We start from the raw sequence: 20,053 nt of genomic DNA, 5'->3' as shown, positions 1-20,053 counted from the left end.
AACATGCTTTAGTCTCTCTATCTTCTGTGGAGGCAGAATATCGATCCATGAGACGCGTTGTAGCCGAGCTCACTTGGTTGCTGCGCCTACTTGAAGATCTCTCTCTCACTCCTTCTCTTCCAGTTCCCCTCCTCTCTGATAGCCAAGCCGCCATCCACATAGCCAAAAACCCGGTCTTTCATGAACGAACCAAACATGTCGATCTCGACTGTCATTTTGTGCGACAACAATACCTTACTGGACTCATTTCCATCTCCTTTGTTCTTTCAAATTCTCAGATCCCTGACGTTTTTACAAAACCCCTTTCTGGCCCTACTCACCGTCTAATTTTGGGCAAGTTGGGGGTTGCTTCTCCTCCCTCCAACTTGAGGGGGGATGTTGGACCACATATTTCGACTTTCTCAGATGATAATGGTGATTTGCAGAAGAGAAAGTTGGGTAAAGAAGATGACCTAAGGACACTAAGGTTCAAAGACAAGGCACAAGCTTTGTCGGATTCTTCGAGGATATGTCTGAACAAGGATACAATATAATGGTCTAAGATGAGAATTTGTTTTTGGGCCTATAACGAAGTGGGCTGTCTTTGGATTATCACTTGGGCCCAGAATTTCACTTGGCCTTTTCTGAGTTATACTAGAAGATTCTTTTATATTTAATTGTAAATAGATTTTCCTTATTCTTATATTTATCTCAAAGTTGGTTATTCCTTTACCAATAGTATAAGGACAACTATCATATGTTGTTATACATAGATTCCTTTCTAAATTGTATAAAGAAACGTTCCGTACAGAACAGATTTCATTCAATACACAGAAATTCCTAAATTTTGTTCTTTACATTATCTTTTCCAATACTTATAAGCAATTACTGAATGCGACTATCTGTGAATCGGACTTCTTAATATTATTAATGTGACTTATAATCTAAAAAATTAAAAATTCACTTATGTTTGCGACGTATACTTCGCGATTAGCAATCAGAGAATGCTTTATAGCTATCAGCCTATATTTCCCTCCAATTTCAAGTAGAGCAAAAGAAGGTTAAAGAAAAAGGGTTTCATTCTGCTCGAGCTTTGAATCTTTGAAGTCACAAATCGAAGTTCAAAAATGGCCTCTTCTTCTACGACGACACCGTCAGGCCCAGAAATCCCATGGGTAGAGAAGTTTCGACCCACAAAGGTATCGGACATCGTAGGCAACGAAGATGCTGTCGCCAGACTCCAAGTTATTGCTCGTGATGGCAACATGCCCAATCTTATCTTAGCCGTAAGCAAAGGGAGACATTTTCATTTTCCTTCCTGATTTTGCTACTACTCTCTTTTTTTAATCCAATTAAGAAATTTTACTTTATCATGGAGTTGAGGTTTAGTGCAGATATAGCACTGCCATATACCCGTTTGTAATATTTCTTGATTAAAGCATTGATAATTCATCTTGTTAAACAAAAAGGACCAATTTTGCTGCTGCTTCTCGATTTTGCTACTGATTTATTTTTGCTCCATTTATGTAAAATTGAGAAATTTTACTTTATGGGGTTGAGGTTTAGTGCAGATACAGCATTACCATAGAGTTATAGACCCATTATGTAATGGTTCTTGATTTGGTTGTCAAAAACAAAAAAAAATGAAAACATTGATAAATCTTTATGTTTAAACAAAAAAAAAGGACTAATTTTGATGCTGCTTCTCGATTTTGCTACTGATTTTTTTTGCTCCATTAATGAGAAATTTTACTCTATGGGGTTGAGGTTCAGTGTAGATACAGCATTGTTGTAGGTCCGTTTTGTAATGGTTCTTAATTTTGTTGTCAAAAACAGAAAATGAAAAACATTGATAGATCTTTATGTTAAAAGAAAAAATGACTAACTTTTGCTCCATTTATGGATATTGGATAATGAGAAACTTTATTTTCGGGGTTTGAGGTTTAGTGTTTGGAAGGTGAAAAAAGAAAATGGGAAAAAAAGTACTTAAATACTTCCATGCGGGGTTCTTCACAAGCTTGATTCTTGAAGACTTGAACTATGTTTGATGCTATTGCTATATCTTATTTATTCAAATGAAGAAAAAGGAACTAACTTTTTGCCCCATGTATGGTTTAATTGCTTATTAAGAAACTCCATTGTTAGGTTTGAGATTTACTGCAGAGAATAGTACTGTGGTCTAATGGTTCTTGATTTGTGTTGTCAAAAAGTAAAAGAGAAACATATGGCTGAAAATTACTTTGCAAGGGTTATTCACAAGCTTGAACTATGTCAAATGCTATTAATCATTATCAGCATTTATGTAAAAAGAACTTAAGAAGAAAAGTTTTAATTTCTTGCTCCACTACGGATGTCAAGAAACTTTATTTTATGGGTTTGAGAGCTAGTAATTTATGTAAATCTGAAGCTCCTTAATCAAAGTCTAATAATGAAATGGTTATGGAGATATTCAAAAGAAGAACATCGGCGTTGGAGAAAGTTGGACTTGGTTCTAGCAAAGTATGTGGAGCTGGCTTTCTGCTGCACAATCAGTAAGTTCCAGGTATGGTGTAGGAGTCTGCAAGTGCATAAGGAATCATTGGCCTGATTTCTCAAAAACAGTACAAATAAAAAGTGGGAAATGGGGAAAAGAGTAAAATTTGGCATGACTCTTGGGTTGCGCACACCCCTCTAATAATCAGATTCCTGAGATCTTTGCTCTTACTGCAAACAAAAAGTCAGTATTCTACAATGTAAATCTGGTTACAAATGGAGTTTAAGCCTCAAATGAAGTTGTTCTGATTGAGATATCAACGGTGTTGCAAAACTGTTGAAAGGAGTTTATTGTGTGGGAGCCCGGTGGGAAAGGAGTTTTTTTTCCGGCAGATCATGCTATAAAAAATTGCCAGAGGGAAATTTAGTGTTTCAGAAGTGGCCATTGAAGCTCATACTGGGCCCAAAAGCTCCATACCATGTGTCTGGCTTTTGCTGGATTATAGCTCTGCTACTGCGACCTCAGTCTTATTCTCTTGCGGTCAATAAGTCCTGAATATGAAGCATTCCTTATTCCTTTTCTTGTGTAAATCTTGATGGTCCTTGCTCAATAGTACTTGGACTTTCGTAGTTATATGTACATATATATTCGCAAAGAACTATGCTCTTTTGTGTTAGCTTATACCAGATGTTGGATACCGATTCTTTTACCTCTTGTGTTTTGTGGGAGAATAGTCTTTTGGTTTCTAATACATTCTTTTTATCATTCCTGAACAGTATCCTTGAGTAATATTGAATTTCAATGTGTTGATTGATGAGAATGTGTAAAAACAAAGTAGTTATTGTTAGTTTTCCTGGAAGTTGACCATTTTTACTCATGCAAATCTAATTTAGGACTTCCAAATTCCGAAGTGTTTGTCCCTTTGGTGTTACATTGAATTGGCAAAAGCAGTTTGCTAAAAACAATGTGCATAGTTTCTTCATGCTGAATATTCGATTCTGTATAAACTCTCTGCAGGGTCCTCCTGGTACTGGCAAAACCACTAGTATATTGGCTCTTGCTCATGAACTTCTGGGGCCAAACTATAAGGAGGCTGTTTTGGAGCTAAATGCATCAGATGATAGGTATATTGAGTGCTTGATTCGATTTAAAAACTCTTTGTTTCACATGATTCTTTCTCGCTTCTATAAGATTCTTAGAAGCGTTAATGTTTCTTGTGCAGAGGCATCGATGTTGTCAGAAACAAAATCAAGATGTTTGCTCAGAAGAAAGTTACTCTACCCCCCGGGCGGCACAAAGTAATTATTTTGGACGAGGCTGACAGGTTAGAAATGTTATTCTGTAAATTTGAGATATCATTTTTGTGCTCAGGGCTTGAAGTCATTTGAAAAAAATGTTTGCTTTTCTATCTCTTTTGGACCATCCCTATCAATTTGACTGATTCTGTAGGGTAGTAGACAATCTGTCTCTGTGGTGTTGACCTGCATTTTCTGCAGTAGCTCAATTGTTTTACTTTTCACTTTTGGTTTTGGGTATGGAAATTTTATTGCTGTGTTTTTTGAATTTTTAGCATGACATCTGGAGCTCAGCAAGCACTGAGGAGGACAATGGAAATATACTCGAACTCCACTCGCTTTGCTCTCGCCTGCAACACTTCTTCTAAGATTATCGAGCCTATTCAAAGTAGATGTGCCCTGGTCCGATTTGCAAGATTATCTGACCAAGAGATCCTTGGACGCCTTATGGCCGTGGTTGATGCAGAAAAGGTACTAACAATCTTAATCCTTGACACACATGCTATTTTCTTCTAGTGTTCCTCTTGCTGCTTCAAAATGGTTTCTTTTGATCCTTGTGTTAAATCAACATTTTTTGTCTGCACAGTGAGTCAGATAGCATGTTATTATACCTTAATCTGTTGCAGCACAATGAACCTCCCAGTTACTCTATAAATTTCATGCCTTCCTTTGCTAGTTAATTTGGTTATGAGCTAAAGGGTAGGAACTTTTCTATATCCTTCAGCCTCACAGGGCGTTGTGAAAGTTTCATCTAATCACTTCAATATGCGGTCATCTTTGTTTACGAAATGTTATATTGGTAGGAGGGAAGAGATTTGATCTATGGATATGGCGATATGCTACCTCTTGCAGGTTCCTTATGTACCCGAAGGTCTTGAGGCTATTATATTTACTGCTGATGGAGATATGAGACAGGCATTAAATAACTTACAAGCAACACACAGTGGATTTGGTTTTGTCAACCAAGAGAATGTTTTCAAGGTTACAAGGCTCACATATTTCTTTCATATAATTATTCATCTTTTGACAGACCTCCCCTTATGATTCCATTCTCTTTTGCTGAATGCTAGGTTTGTGACCAGCCCCATCCGTTGCATGTGAAAAATATGGTCCGGAATGTCCTTGAAGGGAAATTTGATGATGCTTGCGCGGGTTTAAAGGCTCTATATGACCTGGGCTATTCCCCCACGGATATTATCACAACCCTCTTCCGAATTATAAAGAACTATGACATGGCGGAATATGTAAAACTGGAGTTCATGAAGGTTTGCCTGTTCTAGTACTTCTGAATAGTTCCAATCTTTATAAGCCATCTTTGGTTTAACATCATTTATTTCTTTTCTGCTGGGATAACAGGAAACTGGTTTTGCCCACATGAGGATCTGCGATGGGGTTGGTTCGTATCTCCAGATGTGCGGTTTGCTGGCTAAACTATCATTGGTTCGAGAAACGGCTAAGGCTGCATAATAAGACAGGCATTTGAAGTACATGGTCAACAGAGAGATTAGTCCTTGGTGATCTTCCTTTTTATCTCCTAGTTCTTCCTTTCCTTAAAAACAGCTTAGCTTATATGCCAAACGTTGGGCTGTCTAATAGCAAAGTCATTGCTGTTGTTGCTATGTGGAAAATGATTGCTGAACCATTATGCATTTCAGTTCTACTAATGTAAAGGAAGCCCTTTGACTCTAGGAATGAACATGTTAGAAAAGGACCACGAGGGCGTTTTGGATTGACTTTTAAGCTGGTCAAATCAGCTTTTAAGCTCTTTTTAGCTTTTTCAGCAGGGAAAATGCATAAGTACCCCCTGACCTATACCCAGATTCCCAACTACACACTCTACCTTTGCGGGATTTTTATTACCCCCCTAAACTATTTTAAAGTAGAATTATTTGCACCCTTAAAGCTGACGTGAAAGAGTGTGTGTATTTTACTCTCCTTTGGGAGAGTGAGAAGCAAGAAAAAACGATTTTTAGATTTTTTTGTTGCTTTTTTACCATTTTTCTTACTTTTTTCCCCTTTTCCTTTGTCTTTGTCTTTGTCTTTTTCTTTTTCTTTTACTTTTTTTTCGTTTCTTCTCTAATTCCGGCGGATATTCATTCTCCGGCGACTTTATCTTATCGTTTTTCTTCCATTTATTCTGTTTTTATTTTTCCTCTTTCTATCCTTTTCACATACAAATTAAACTTTCAAAAAGATCTATTCATAAGCAAAGCAAAATATACTCAGATCGGGATAAAAATCTGTCGTTGGAAAACAAATTTGCTGGAAAAATGGTATTCTTGAAATTCCGGCGACCACCATTTTATGCCGCCGGTGACCAAAACAAAGAGAAAGAGAATGAAATAACCAAAAAAATGAGAATAATGAGAAATAAGAAAAAAGGATAAGAAAAAGAAGAAAGAATAAAAAAATACTAAAAATACATGTGGCAGCGCGTGTACTTCACCACTTGCGGAGAGTTTGGTTGTCTAATTTTAATGTGGTTTTTATTCCATTTAAAAATAGTTTAGGGGTGGTAATAGGATTCTCGCAAAGATAAAGTGTGTAGTTGGGAATCCGGGTATAGATCAGGGGGTGCTTTTGCATTTTCCCTTTTCAGTATTTAGCAAAGTTAAAAAGTGCTTAAAACAAGCCAAAAGCATTAGGCTGGCCAATCCCAACTTATTGCTTTTTGGCTTAAAAGCTATTTTTGTTGAGCCGCTATTTTTAAGCCAATCCAAACAAGCTCCATGTCTTTTGATGCTAGTAAAAGGCGGATTATGTCAAAAATAAAAAATCTTTGTTTTGCTTAGTAGCTTCAAGATCCCCGTGCAGAGTAAATTGCAGTAAATCCAGTAGTTATAAAAGAAAAAAATTATCTGCTATCAGTATTTACATTAAATTAATAAAGCATCATATGTTTTTCATATACACGTTTATTCTTTATTATGGTTAATTAGTATATGTACTTGTCTCAATTTGTCACTTAATCATGATAAATTAAATAATTGATGTAAACGTCGGGTATGAGTAAATTTTTTTCCATGCTTTTCCACCATGGGTATGTGGATCCGCTCTGAAAAAAGATTTGCCAGATCATTTTGGAAACTGGTTGGTACTACAGTCATACCTTTCTATAACAATACCTAACTATAAAAGCCAAATTTTTTCGAAACTAATTTTTATGTTATGGTATAATATATGTTCTCTATAACAGTACTTTGCTATATCATCCAAAAATATTCGGAATAAACGAGGCTATTATAGAGAAATTTGACTGATTTTCGTGTCATATTTCAATTCTCTAGTTTGCGGTGTTCCTTGTATGGTACGTGTGCTCCCCGTAGAGGTAACTTGACAATAATTGCTTTTACAAGAGGTGCCTTTCATAACTTAGTTTTAGAGAAATATATTCTTAAATTTAATGGTTAATAGTCAATGGTTTGGCTTCATTTTCCGTACATTGTTACGCTTTTTTCCGTGTTGACCGAGTATAGACATCAAAATTGTACTATTATTTACTTGACTTTGGTTTACTTTTTATTTAAATAGTTGAAATTTATTGCTAATAAATTCATACTGTTACCATTCTTGATCACCTAATTCGTACCCTTTGAATTTGTGACGTTTCAATCTATATATCTATATAAAAGTGGGATAAAAAATGCTGACTTGGCACCTCTAATATGCTAGGAAGGGTATTTATCTTTTTTCTCAAATTTTTGCCATCTTAACTCATTTTTTCTGGCTGAAAAATCAGCATATTCATACATTTACATCATAATTTAATTATATTTACCTACAGTTATGACAAATGGCTATTAAAATACCACTATTTAATGTACGATATCAGTTTCAAGAATTGGCGTTACTATACTACCCTTTTATAGTGAAAAAAATTGAATGCTAAACATTCACATTTTATAATTGAACAAAGGGTTACAAATCTATTGAGGCCTTGGATATACATATTATACAAACAGTAGGTCTGATGCAATCGGAGACGAACAACACCATCCAATTAGCGCTTTACTAGATGTAACTTTCCTCTCTTTTTGACAAATTATTTTTTCTGAAAGGTGTTGCCTTTCCTTTGTGGTTGTACGTAAAAGTTCTTTTTATAATAAGGTATGTTTCAGTTTTTCGAACTTGGTTGGGGTATTGTCTTTACTTATCTGTTTGGGATTATATTCACTAATTATGTTATTCCTTTAATTTTTTTGACTTTAATTTGATTTTTCGTTCATATAAATGTTAAAAAAATTCATCGATTAAGATATACACTAGATTCCTCGATATAAACAACCTAGCCAATATGATACGTAAGGGTAAGCATGCAACGTAAGCTAAGTATTTGCAGTGAGAAAGATTGATACTTGAACTTCATTACTGATGTTACCTCTTTGAGGAGAGGCTAATTGTGAGTTTTAGTTAAGATGACAGTATATGTATATGATAAATTCTAACTCTAGCATATTATTTTGAATTTCGTGTCAATAATAAAGGTTCATACTAATAAGAAAAATTAAAAATTACAAAAATGTAACTAACTACTAATTGAAAGCTCTATCTACGTTACGTGAATCTGAGATGTTTGTGGTGAAATAGAAGTTTGAGATATTTGTCATATTAAATTTTTTCTAATTATATCCCAGTTATCTCGCATTATATTGATGTTTCCGCTATTTTTTATATTGAGAATATTACAAGATCCTAATTTTTATTATTTTTATATATTTTAAATTATTACGTAAAGTTGATAAATATTTTTTATGACCGTGCGAAGCGCGGGTAAATTTACTAGTAAAAATATAAAACGAATAGGTTATTGGTGATTGGAATGAAATCATATCAAATTAGAGATCGGGTGAGACGGTTGTTTTTATTTTATTTAGGAAAAAAATTGAAGTAATAATAATATGAAAGTGGTATCATACCAACTTTCTCGACTACAATCTGCCTTATTTTTGGCTAAGTAATTGAAAAGGCAATCCAAGATAAAAGTGAAAACTACAACAAAGAAATACATATACTAAACTCGGTAGGTCATACCGAATTGCTTGTACAAAAATGCACTTTTAAAGAAAAAAGTATTATATAAGTATTAATATCATTTCATAAAGGATGTACTAAAAAGGTGTAAAGTTTGAAAATAATTATAACTAACTCCAATTTTTGACTTTTTAGTTAGACGAAAAAGAAATTTAACATGTTTTCCTCTTGTATCTTCTTGTTCTCTTCTCGTTTTCCCCCCTTTTTTTTAAGCGAGAGAAGTTTGTGTTAAATACTAGTAGTTCAACCATCAACCAACAATAGTATATCCCTTCCCCTTTAGGAAAAGGATTACGCAACAAATTTTTTTTGTTTCCCATTTGGTGTTCGGTACTCGCATTGAACCCCGATTATATTCGAATTCACGCCCGATAGGGTCATTCGGGGGAAAGAGCTCCCTGCCAAGAATTTTTTCATACCCAAGGCTCGAACTCGAGAACTCTGGTTAAGGGAGGAGCAACCTCATCCGTTGCACCACATCCTTTGGTGCTACAACAGAAATGTATTGCTCATCTCAATATGTTTGCTTTTAGTACTAGAGGATTCTACATAGACAAAACATCCATTTCTTTAAATGTCTTACTTATATCGTTACGTTTTAAAATTTATAAATTTTTAAAAGTGATTGATTTGTAAGGTCAACAAAGTTCAGAACATTCTTATTAAAGTTAGGAACCAAAGTTATTGGTCATTTATTATAATAACTAGAGTTAGGTGAAAAAAGAAGGTGACGAAAGGGTAATATAGCACAATTTAACAACATTAGCAAGATAATTTTAAGTCAATGAACGTAAAGTGTAAGAATAAATTCAATATAAATATGTAGTTTAGATTATTCGACTATATATATACATATAAGTTTAATATGTACTGTACAAATTAAATAGCCATGTTCACATTTTTTTTAGAAAACATTCTTAATTTTTTAAAACGTCTTTCTTATTCTATTGTACTTATCTCTCTTTCTCGGCTGATCCTTTTCTTTAATGGTTTAGAAAAGACATTAAAAAAAAAGATTAAAAAAAAAGAGAGAGTCTGGTGCATTACGCTCTCGATATGCGAGGGGTTCAGAGAAGAGCTGGACCATAAGGGTTTATTGTACGCAGCCTTAGGGGCGGATTTATAGGCAAACTTATGGGCACATGAATTCATAATCTTTCCACAAAATTAGATATTTTATGTACATATTTTCTAAATTTGGTATAATCTTAACTGTTAGTACTCATGCTCTAAGAAAGTTGAATGATGCACTTGGTTGAAGGTTTAGTTATTAGGCCATCTTCAACACTGCTGCATTTTGCCATAATGCATTCAGGTTTTGGAGAAATTTGGCTCCACTGCTGCTGCATATTTTCCCCAAAAATGGAGGATGATTATTCATCTCCTCCATTACTATTCCCTATTACTTTATTATTATTTTTATTATTTAACATTTTTAATTTATCTCTTTATATATACCTAATTATATTTATGCAACATCTTTATAATATTAATTTATAATTTTGATAAATTAATTTTCGTGCATTTATTATTTATATGTGATAAATGTCAAAAAGAAAAGAAAATAAAATTCTTTAATAGAAATAAGAAAATAAAATTTAAATAAAAGATAATTATATACTATTGAAAAGAGAGAAAAATATAAAATGGAATATTCTTTTTTGGAGCAAAAAATGGAGTAATGACTGGAGTAACTTTACTCCATTTTTGGAGGAGAAAATGGAGGCAACTGTTGGAGATGACCTTACTACTAGGAATATGGATCAATTCCCACTTAGTACAATTTTTTACGGCTCGAATCCGTGATTTTCTGGTCACATGACAACAATTTTACCAATTACTTTAATGCTTCTTTCGGGTTGGAAAAGACATATTTAATCAAAATTTATATATTTTGTATCATCCACTAAAACACCAATCTTGTACGTTGTGCACAACTGCACATATCCCTTGTGTTATTGGACGAGAACATCAAAGGAAAAGAAAAAGAACAAAGATTTGCCAGCAAAATTAACTATGAAGGTACAATAAACAAATTAATACTTAATAGAACTTGAATATAAACATGTTCATATTCAAAAGCAAAATATGGTATGACATGACATATGTGTTGAAAGCAAATACTCAACAATCTTAGGTAGAACTTAGCTGTCAAAGCCTTCCAATTGCTGGAATATGTACCTCTTATTTAGCTTTATTTTCACATTTATACAAACAATAAACATGTGGTTGTGTTTGTATTTATAAAGTAAAATGTCAAGAAGAGATAACAGAAAGGGATTTCCACTAAATGCAGAATAAAACTATTTTTGAAATGTGAAAATTGGAAAACCAAGTCAAGATTGAATTTCGTACTGCAAAAATAGTAACTTTCTTTGTCAAATTTCTAAGTTAATGACCTTTTTCTTTATCTTTTAATTAACTTGAGTTTTTTTAATGTCTCGCTTGATGTGGTAAAGGGTTTAATAACTCATAGGTTTGACAATCTTGTAAAATTGTTAATGATAGGACGATGCTAATAAAAGTATAATTTATTAAAATATGCTCAAGAATTAGTTATTTACCATAACTTGTAGTGAACGAAAAAAATAATATCAATATCACTAGAATCATAAGATTCATTATCATATCGTGTTCTTAGCAAATAAAGAGCAATCTGTTATAAAGTCGCATAGTTTTTAACTTTTTATATTTTTTAACGATCAAAGTTATATAACCATCTTTTCCTCATTAATCCCTGAAATTTAAGATCTTCACCTAAAAAGAGAATCATGGGGATTGCAATTCACAAAAGTTGAGATATAAAAAAATTTCGGATGACCAAATATTGTATGGTCACCTAATTTAATCTTTTAAAAAAGTTAAACTATAAAAATTACATGTTTTTGTCTCTAAATGTTTGAATAAACATATCTAAATGTTTAATAAAAAATATATTTAATTTGCACTTAAAAACTACCTCTTTATTTGTTTTTTGTTATAATCATATGGTATCCGGCATCCAATGACTGAACTAATCCAGATTCGAACTGCTAGAACCTATTTAAGAAAAGCCTTCATGGCAAAGATTTTTCAATTTTCTAGATTCGAACTCAAGACCTCTGATCAAGGCCATATAGATCCAATATAATCTTAAAAACAACAACAACAACAACAATTCAGTAAAATTTTACAAGTGGAGTCTGGGCAAGGTAGAGTGTACGCAGACCTTACCCATACCCCCGGAGGGGTACAAAGGTTGTTTCCGAAAGACCCTCGGCTCGACAAGAAGAAAAATAAACAATAGACAATAGATCAGAGACATCAATAAAAGCTATAAAAATAGCAACAACATCGTAAAAAAATAGAAAAATAGATGTAAAAGCAATAACAATAAACAACAATACTATCATAGGAAATAGTGAGGAAACTACATAAACCACTAACAACCCACAATGAACATCAACAGGCCATGCCAGCCCCCGAAATAACAGCCTGATCACCTTACCCCAATACATCTTAGGTCGTCCTCTACCTCTCCTCGTACCTGCCAATGCTAACCGCTCACACCTCCTAACCGGGGCATCTATGCTTCTCCTTCGTAAGTGCCCGAACCATTGAAGTCTCGCTTCCCGCATCTTGTCGTCTATGGGAGCCACGACCACCTTCTCCAGAATATCTACATTCCTAATCTTATCCAGCCTGGTGTGCCCGCACATCCATCTCAACATCCTCATTTCTTCCACTTTCATCTTCTGGGTATGGGAATTCTTGGCTGCCCAACACTCAGCTACATACAACATGACCGGTCTAACCACTGCTCTATAGAACCTGCCTTTGAGTTTCGGTGACACTTTCTTGTCACACAGGACTCCAGATGCTAACCTCCATTTCATCCACCCCACTCATATACGGTGCGTGATATCCTTGTCTATCTCCCCATCCCCTGAATAATTGACCCAAGGTACTTGATACTTCCTCTCTTATGGATGACTTGTAAGTCAAGTCTCACATCCATGTCCACTTCCCCCGACTCATCGTTTAATTTACACTCCAGATATTCTGTCTTAGTCCTACTCAACTTGAAACCTTTAGCCTCAAGGTCTGTCTCCAAAAGCTTCGTGTCTCATCAATTAGTACTATATCATCAACGAACAACATACATCATGGCACCTCCCCCTGAATATGGTGTGTTAGCGCATCCATCGCCAGGGTCTGTCTCCAAGCCTGCTCTACCCACACACCTCCAAAATTCCACCCGAATTTCGTTTGGCCCGGTCGCTCGGCCCCTACTCATCTTGCACATAGCTCCCACGACCTCCTCAGCCTTAATACGCCTACAATACCTTAAGTCTTGGTGACTCCCGGAGTGACCCAATTCTCCTAGCACAATGTCTCTGTCTCCTTCTTCATTCATAAAGCCGATGGAAGTAATCCTGCCATCTTCGCTTAATCTGGGCATCTTTCATCAATACTCTACCTTCCTCGTCCTTGATGCACCTCACGATCCAAGTCACGAGCCTTCCTCTCTCTAGCCTTGGCCAACCGAAATAGCTTCTTCTCCCCTCCTTTGACCCCCAACTCCTGGTACAAACGACCAATATAATCTTAAAAGAAGTGTAAAATTACTTTAGATCATAACATCAAATTATTACTGTAAAATTATACTCCCTCCGGTTCATAATAAGTGACCAATTTGCTTTGGACACACCCATCGAGAAAATACTAAATTCTAGACGAAAATAGTTAGTGTGACTAAACTACCATTCATTAAATGTTGCACCATAGTTATAGTAGCACTTACTTCTTTTCTCAAATGTGAGGAGTAAATGACTTTTTAGGGATACGTACATAAGAGTAATTTCGGAAAAACAAATTGAATTTTTTCTTGATTATATAAATGAATACTTATTTTGGACCAAAATAAAAAAATAAATTGGTCACTTGTTATGGACCTGAGGGCGTATAATATTTCTTAAATTTTCTAATATAAATTTCTGGGTTGTGTCACTGTATAGATCCATCCTATAGCATCTATTGGTAGTCATTTTTGGTTGTTTGAAAAAGGAAAAAGTGGAAAATCACATAAATTTATTAACCTTTTGGGGATATATCCACATTTCCTGTAAGTTTCTCGTATGTCCTACCAAACTCAAATAACACAGAGAAGCAAAACAAACAAATCCTTTAAAAGAAATGTGCTCACCGCGTCTGAAAGATACTTCCCAGCAGTTAAAAATCCTCCCTTTTTTTACTTATATTCTTCCCCAATTCTTGATATTCAGTTTTTAAGGCTTCTTCATCTCTGCTTCCAAGCTACTTCTTCCCTTACACACACACACTCCAATTATATATACACATCCAATAAATTCTTGAATCTGTTCAGTTTTGGTTCAACACAGTGAGGAAAACAAAGAAAGAAATTAAGAATGATGAGTAACAGAGATCTAGAGAGGGGAGGAGGAACAAAATCAAGAAATGGGACATTATATCCTCCACCAACATCAGCTTATTATGTGGAGAATTCTGAATCACAGTGGACATCTTGGTTGGTTCCAATGATTGTGGTTGCAAATGTAGCCATGTTTATTGTAATCATGTTTGTTAACAATTGTCCAAGTAATATTAGTGACAGTTTTAACAGCAGAGGCAGAAAATGTGTTGCAAGATTCCTTGGGAGGCTTTCTTTTCAACCCCTTCAGGAAAATCCTCTTTTTGGACCCTCTTCTAACACGTAATTTTCCCTTTCTCTTTCCCCCTATTTTTAATTGAGCTAATTTTTGTGTAAAATTTTGATTTATAGACTAGTTTGAAGGTTTGAAGGGACCGGTAAAGTTGTTGTCATATGACCGGTAAGATAAGGCCGCGTACTATAGACCTTTGTGGTCCGGCTCTTTCCCGGATCCCGCACATAGCGGGAGTTATTGCACCGGACCGCTCTTAGACTAGTTTGAAGGTTCTTCCCAATTTGATGTAGTATTAGCTTAGTGAGATGCATTCTTGATTTCTGTTATACTTTGGTTCTTGAAAGACTGTTGCTTTGATCTAGTTAAAGGGAGGTTTGCTTTAAATACATTTATTGGGGTAAAATTGTTTAGGCTTTTATAAAAAAAATTGCGTTTTTTCCCCCAGTTTTTAAGTAGATTCCAAAAAGGAAACTTTTGGCAGTAAAAGCATTAATCTTCTTGGTTAATTTGTGCCTGATTCCTGATTCAGTTCCTTTGTTGTGTATTTTTTTGTCTGACTAAGAATTTTTGTCCTGCGAGTTTATGAGCTTTTTCTTCAATCTAATTGTTTACAAGGTTTTAAATTGTGTGTTAAGAGGCCAAGAAAAATTTGAGACAGCAATTGCTAGTTTACCGCTAACATTGATTCTGCTAATGTCTAAAGCTCTCTTGAAGAATGCTCTTTAACACCCTAAATTTGCTTCCTAGAGCTCCCAGCTGACTCTAGTAGTAGCCTTCTAGCATTATTCTAAGATTATTTCGTCGTAATGTGAAATGACCTTGTTGCTAGATCTACGATGTTATGATTGGCTGTAACCCCCTTAATGCTCTTGCCTGTTGTATTATGTCAATTGTCAAAGCTGCATATATTAGCTGTACCTTCTTGAAGTTTGCTTTGGTCACGGAAAACACAGTATCTCTATTATTACTGTATTTGTTGGACTTTTTCGACTTCATGAAACCAACCTTACATGAAGATCTATTTGCGGGAGGTAATGGACATTGTCAAAAGCTCAATTCCGTTGATGGCAATGACTATGATAGTACCACACAAATGTGGACTAAGTGCTGTGTTTCCTGTAACTTTTTGATAAATGAGACATCAACATAAATTTGTTATAAAGAAAGAGGAAAAAAAGGTTAATTGTGATATCTATTAGTGAACTGTCAGGTTGGTAAATAGATTCGGGAGGCTGTTTTCCGTTTTTCCAGATTTAGAATCACCACTTCAAAATTTGAGGTTAATTTTAGCAAGGGATAGTTCTTCCGACCATCAGACCAAATCGGAAGATTCCAAAGTTTGTTCATTTGCTGCTAAACTGTGAATCATTCTCCCTCTCCCTCTCCCTCTGCCTTGTTGTTCATTTCCATGGGAGGGGAGTGCATATTGGACAGCAAACCAATTGTTAGATGGATAAAAATAGGGGTGTCAAATGGGTGAGTTGGGCCGATTTTGAACTGGTCAAAACAGGTTGAGTCAATAATTGGGCGGGTTAAATAACCTATCCAAAAGTTATATGGGCTAAGATGAGTTGGGGCAAGATGGTCTAAAATTTGGGTCATAGCCCAACCCGTTAATATGTGTTGTTTTCATATGAATTGTATAATTACTAATTAAGACTTTTTTTCTTTTGTTATGGTCATATATAACATATGAAACAAAGAATAAAATTATTTCTAAGATATTTTGGTAAAGTTACTCATGGATCAATTTGGGCTAAAAATCAGCCCAATTTTAAATGGATTGAGATGGGTTGGGTCAAGATAGACTAAGGTCAATAAATGGGCGGGTCAATGACTAGCCCAACCTTGGGCGGGTCATTTGGGCTGGGACCAAATTTGACAGCCCTAGATAAAAATATGGATGAGAAGTTTTTTCATCCGATAACTAAAACTTAAAAATAAGGACACATGTAGAAGTGCTTCAGCAGAAATTTTACACTAACCTTTGATGAAAAATGCACTAGTTCCCTGTTAAGAATGTTGTCTTCACTGAGAGACTAATTGGATAAACTTTTTCTGTGTATTACAGATAGCAAGATACCTTTTATGGTGGTTGGGATTTATTATTGAAATCTTTGTTCCATGTTTCATTCAGTGTTAAATCTTCTGGAATTAAAGGAGTGAATCTTCCTACGTGATGTTGCAAGTTCTGATGTCACTCTTGTTTGAAAAAAAATTAAGGAAAAAATGGAAGTCAGACTAAGGAACTGTTACATACTGATTGTTCACTGTAATTGTGCAGACTACAGAAACTGGGAGCTCTAGAATGGAATAAAGTAGTGAACGAGCATGAAGGCTGGAGACTTTTCACTTGTATCTGGTTACATGCCGGTGTTGTTCATTTGCTTGCCAACATGTTGAGTCTGGTTTTCATTGGGATTCGCCTTGAGCAGCAGTTTGGATTTGGTATGGTTCTCATTATCATTTTGATTACTACAATTGTGGCAATGGAGATGGAGAAATTGGTTATATTCATTAGTGTTATCTATCACAAACTCAGATTTTTGTCCGTCTGTCTGGTTATTTCCCCTGACATTGTGCCCGGTTATCTAACATCTAGGGGTCCATTGCCATTTTCTAAAATTACATGTTCTACTTGCATGCTCTTTACAAATATTTTTCTGTTTCTTCTTTCAGGAAGAAATCCTGCCCTTTTTTCTTAGAATTTAATCAAAATCCTACTATACCGCTTCTTGTCTATATCTCACCATTATCTACTGTTACATGCAGTCCGTGTAGGGATTATCTACCTTTTGTCTGGAATTGGTGGGAGCGTTCTTTCTTGCCTTTTCCTTCAACGCAGCATCTCTGTTGGAGCTTCTGGTGCTCTATTTGGACTTCTTGGAGCTATGTTATCAGAGCTGCTTACTAACTGGACTATATATACCAATAAGGTATAACTCTACCATTCCGTTGTTCTTTTCTTTTATCTTTTTTTTTTGGGGGGGGGGGGGGATGGGGGCATGGGGAGATCTCAAGAGCTGCCTTATCCATTTTTTTTATTTGCTTTCTTCTTCCACTTGAAGTTTGATCTTTTTCTAATCATAACATGTAAGTCTGTAGCCGTGATTGCAAAACCAAGCTATTCATATTGGCTCTTTAAGCACCTCGTGTGTTCTTACTCCAGTTGAGGAGGTTGTTTGATTCATTTATAATAAATTCTAAATACCTAATTCCTCTACTAATCATCCTCATTTTTACAGGCTGCAGCTCTTTTCACTCTTATTATCATCATCGCGATTAACTTAGCTGTTGGTCTTCTTCCTCACGTTGATAACTATGCCCATATTGGAGGTTTCATGAGTGGTTTTCTTCTTGGCTTTGTTCTGCTACTACGGCCTCAGTTTGGTTGGCTCGAAAGGCAACATCTTCCAGCTGAAGCTCGCCTCAAGTCCAAGTTCAAAGTTTACCAATATATTCTCCTACTGATTGCCTCGATTTTGTTGATTGTTGGGTACGCTCTCTATCACTCCTATGGTCGATCCTACATTTGCCTTATTCTAACATCTTAATTTACGTAGTTGTTGTTGCTGCTTCCTATGAAATTTTTCACTCAAAAAATGTTACTCCCTCCGTCCCAATTTGTAGTGAGTAAATTTTTTTTTAGCTCGGGATAAATTATTCATTGATCAGGATAAGTTGTTGAGCATGCTATTGTCTGCATACAAAGACAGATTTTAGAATTCTAAGTCAATGAGTACTAAGAACATGTCACACACTATTCCTCTGCAACTATGGGTGACTCACTATAAATCTTATATCAACTAGTCGGGGTCAAGCTATATAAATCTTGTATATCCGTTATGTTCTTTTGGGTCTACAGCAATATATATCGTAGAAGGATTTATACCGTTCACACTGGCAATTTAAACAACTTTACGCTATTCTTGTAGTTTAACGGTTGTACAGGTTATTTATCGTTTATTCCACATTATCATTTCAAAACTTTACTTTTAATGCCTTTTAAGTGACACCTAAATGTTTTACGTCTTCAACGCGTGGACTATATACACGTATATTCTGACAAAAGCTCTAGGTTGCTCAGATCCTTCAAAAATACTGCCGGGTACGTGTCTAATCATCCAGAAGCTACTCATTCTGGAGGATCCGACATGGATGAGAAGGCATTTTTGGAGGATCCAAGCAACGTAATATAGGCCAGAAATAGTGATGTGTCCAAATCCGCCGCATGCTTGTCTGATCATCCACCTAATTGTTTTTTGTTTTTCTATTTTCCTTCCAAATTCTACAGATTCACAGTGGGATTGGTGATGCTATTTAGAGGTGTAAAGGCAAACGAGCATTGCAATTGGTGTCGTTATTTAAGCTGTTTGCGTACATCAAGATGGAACTGTGATAACTAAGAGATTTTCCCTTCTGTTCTGCGGCTATGATTTTTCTCATTATGTCTGTCTTTATTCATCTTAGACTAATTAAAACATATTGTTCATATGTTACTTTTACATGTATAGTGACTGCTGGTTTTGTTGTGTGGATATATTATAATATATTTGTAAATCTGTATACTATTTGCAGTGGATCTCCATTTATCTTTAGGTAAGATAGCAAGAACTTTCACCTTATTATTTTGTTTGAGCAAATGACAAACTATGAATGGCAATGACACGAAGAAATCTACTGACAAAGGTAGGGGTAAGATATGCGGATACACTACCCACCCGAGACCTCAAAGGCGGATCTAGAATATGTCCTCCTGGATACACTACCCTCCCGAGACTCCAAAGGCGGATCTAGAGTATGTCCCCCAGGATTATCTGAACTCAGTACTTTCGTTGCGGAACATAAATTTATGTGGAGTATTATCACTTTTAGCATGTGCCAGAAATTATTTACATTCGGTAGCCGAAAAAATATATAAAATTTGTATAATTTTTGTATATTACATGCAAAATGTATATATATATATATATATATATATATAAAATATAAATTTTTTTGCTATTATTTTGAGAGCGGCTAGACAATGTCATTTATGTGTAAAAATCCATCGAAGTTGTAACAAATGGTAGGTCCGGACCCATAACTTTAAAAACACAATAGGTTCAATGCTAAAAACCTTAAAAATTGAACCCACATACTCTAAATCTTGGATCCGCCTCTGCTAGATCCCACTCATGAAATTACACAAGATTTATTGTCGTATAAGAAGTAAATCAAGTTCACCTATTGATTTTCTCACATAGATATATTGATGTACTTATGTTTTTAATTTAGTGCCACTTGATTTAGAGAATTTATTGAAAAACATGCTGATTTTAAGTTAGCTTTAAAATTACTGCAGACAAGACTGCAAAACACATGAAGAGAGCAACAAATACATGATCTTGAGTCCAAAACTTTTTTGATGTTTTTTGGACGAAAAACACTTTTCTACCGCTTAAAAAAAAAGTTACATAAATGAGTAAAACGCAGTACTATACTGCGAACTACTTTAACGGAAATTAGTCCGTTAAAGTAAAATGCAGTACCACACTGCATTTTACTTTATTTTTTTTTTGTAATTCGCAATACCATATTGCGTTTTACTTTAATTTTTTTTGTAATTC

The 20,053-nt window shown here is 35.1% G+C and overlaps 2 protein-coding genes across 2 annotated transcripts; both read left to right on the top strand.

The window, feature by feature from the left end:
- The first annotated feature begins 883 nt into the window (after positions 1-883).
- On the top strand, positions 884-5,443 carry LOC104220498 (replication factor C subunit 2). Its single transcript, XM_009771379.2, has 7 exons — positions 884-1,265; positions 3,470-3,576; positions 3,675-3,776; positions 4,023-4,218; positions 4,600-4,728; positions 4,818-5,012; positions 5,104-5,443. Exons 1-7 carry the CDS (start codon positions 1,107-1,109, stop codon positions 5,212-5,214), a joined length of 999 nt encoding a protein of 332 aa, XP_009769681.1. The 5' UTR covers positions 884-1,106; the 3' UTR covers positions 5,215-5,443.
- Positions 5,444-13,853: 8,410 nt separating this feature from the next.
- On the top strand, positions 13,854-19,069 carry LOC104220499 (RHOMBOID-like protein 2). The gene is made up of 5 exons (XM_009771380.2): positions 13,854-14,491; positions 16,729-16,892; positions 17,217-17,380; positions 17,690-17,940; positions 18,739-19,069. The coding sequence occupies exons 1-5, from the start codon at positions 14,187-14,189 to the stop codon at positions 18,848-18,850; spliced, it is 996 nt and encodes a 331-aa protein (XP_009769682.1). The 5' UTR covers positions 13,854-14,186; the 3' UTR covers positions 18,851-19,069.
- The last annotated feature ends 984 nt before the right edge of the window (positions 19,070-20,053 follow it).

Source organism: Nicotiana sylvestris, chromosome 8, assembly GCF_000393655.2.
Source record: "Nicotiana sylvestris chromosome 8, ASM39365v2, whole genome shotgun sequence".
NCBI lineage: Eukaryota > Viridiplantae > Streptophyta > Magnoliopsida > Solanales > Solanaceae > Nicotiana > Nicotiana sylvestris.
This window is presented reverse-complemented; position numbering and strand designations above follow the sequence as displayed.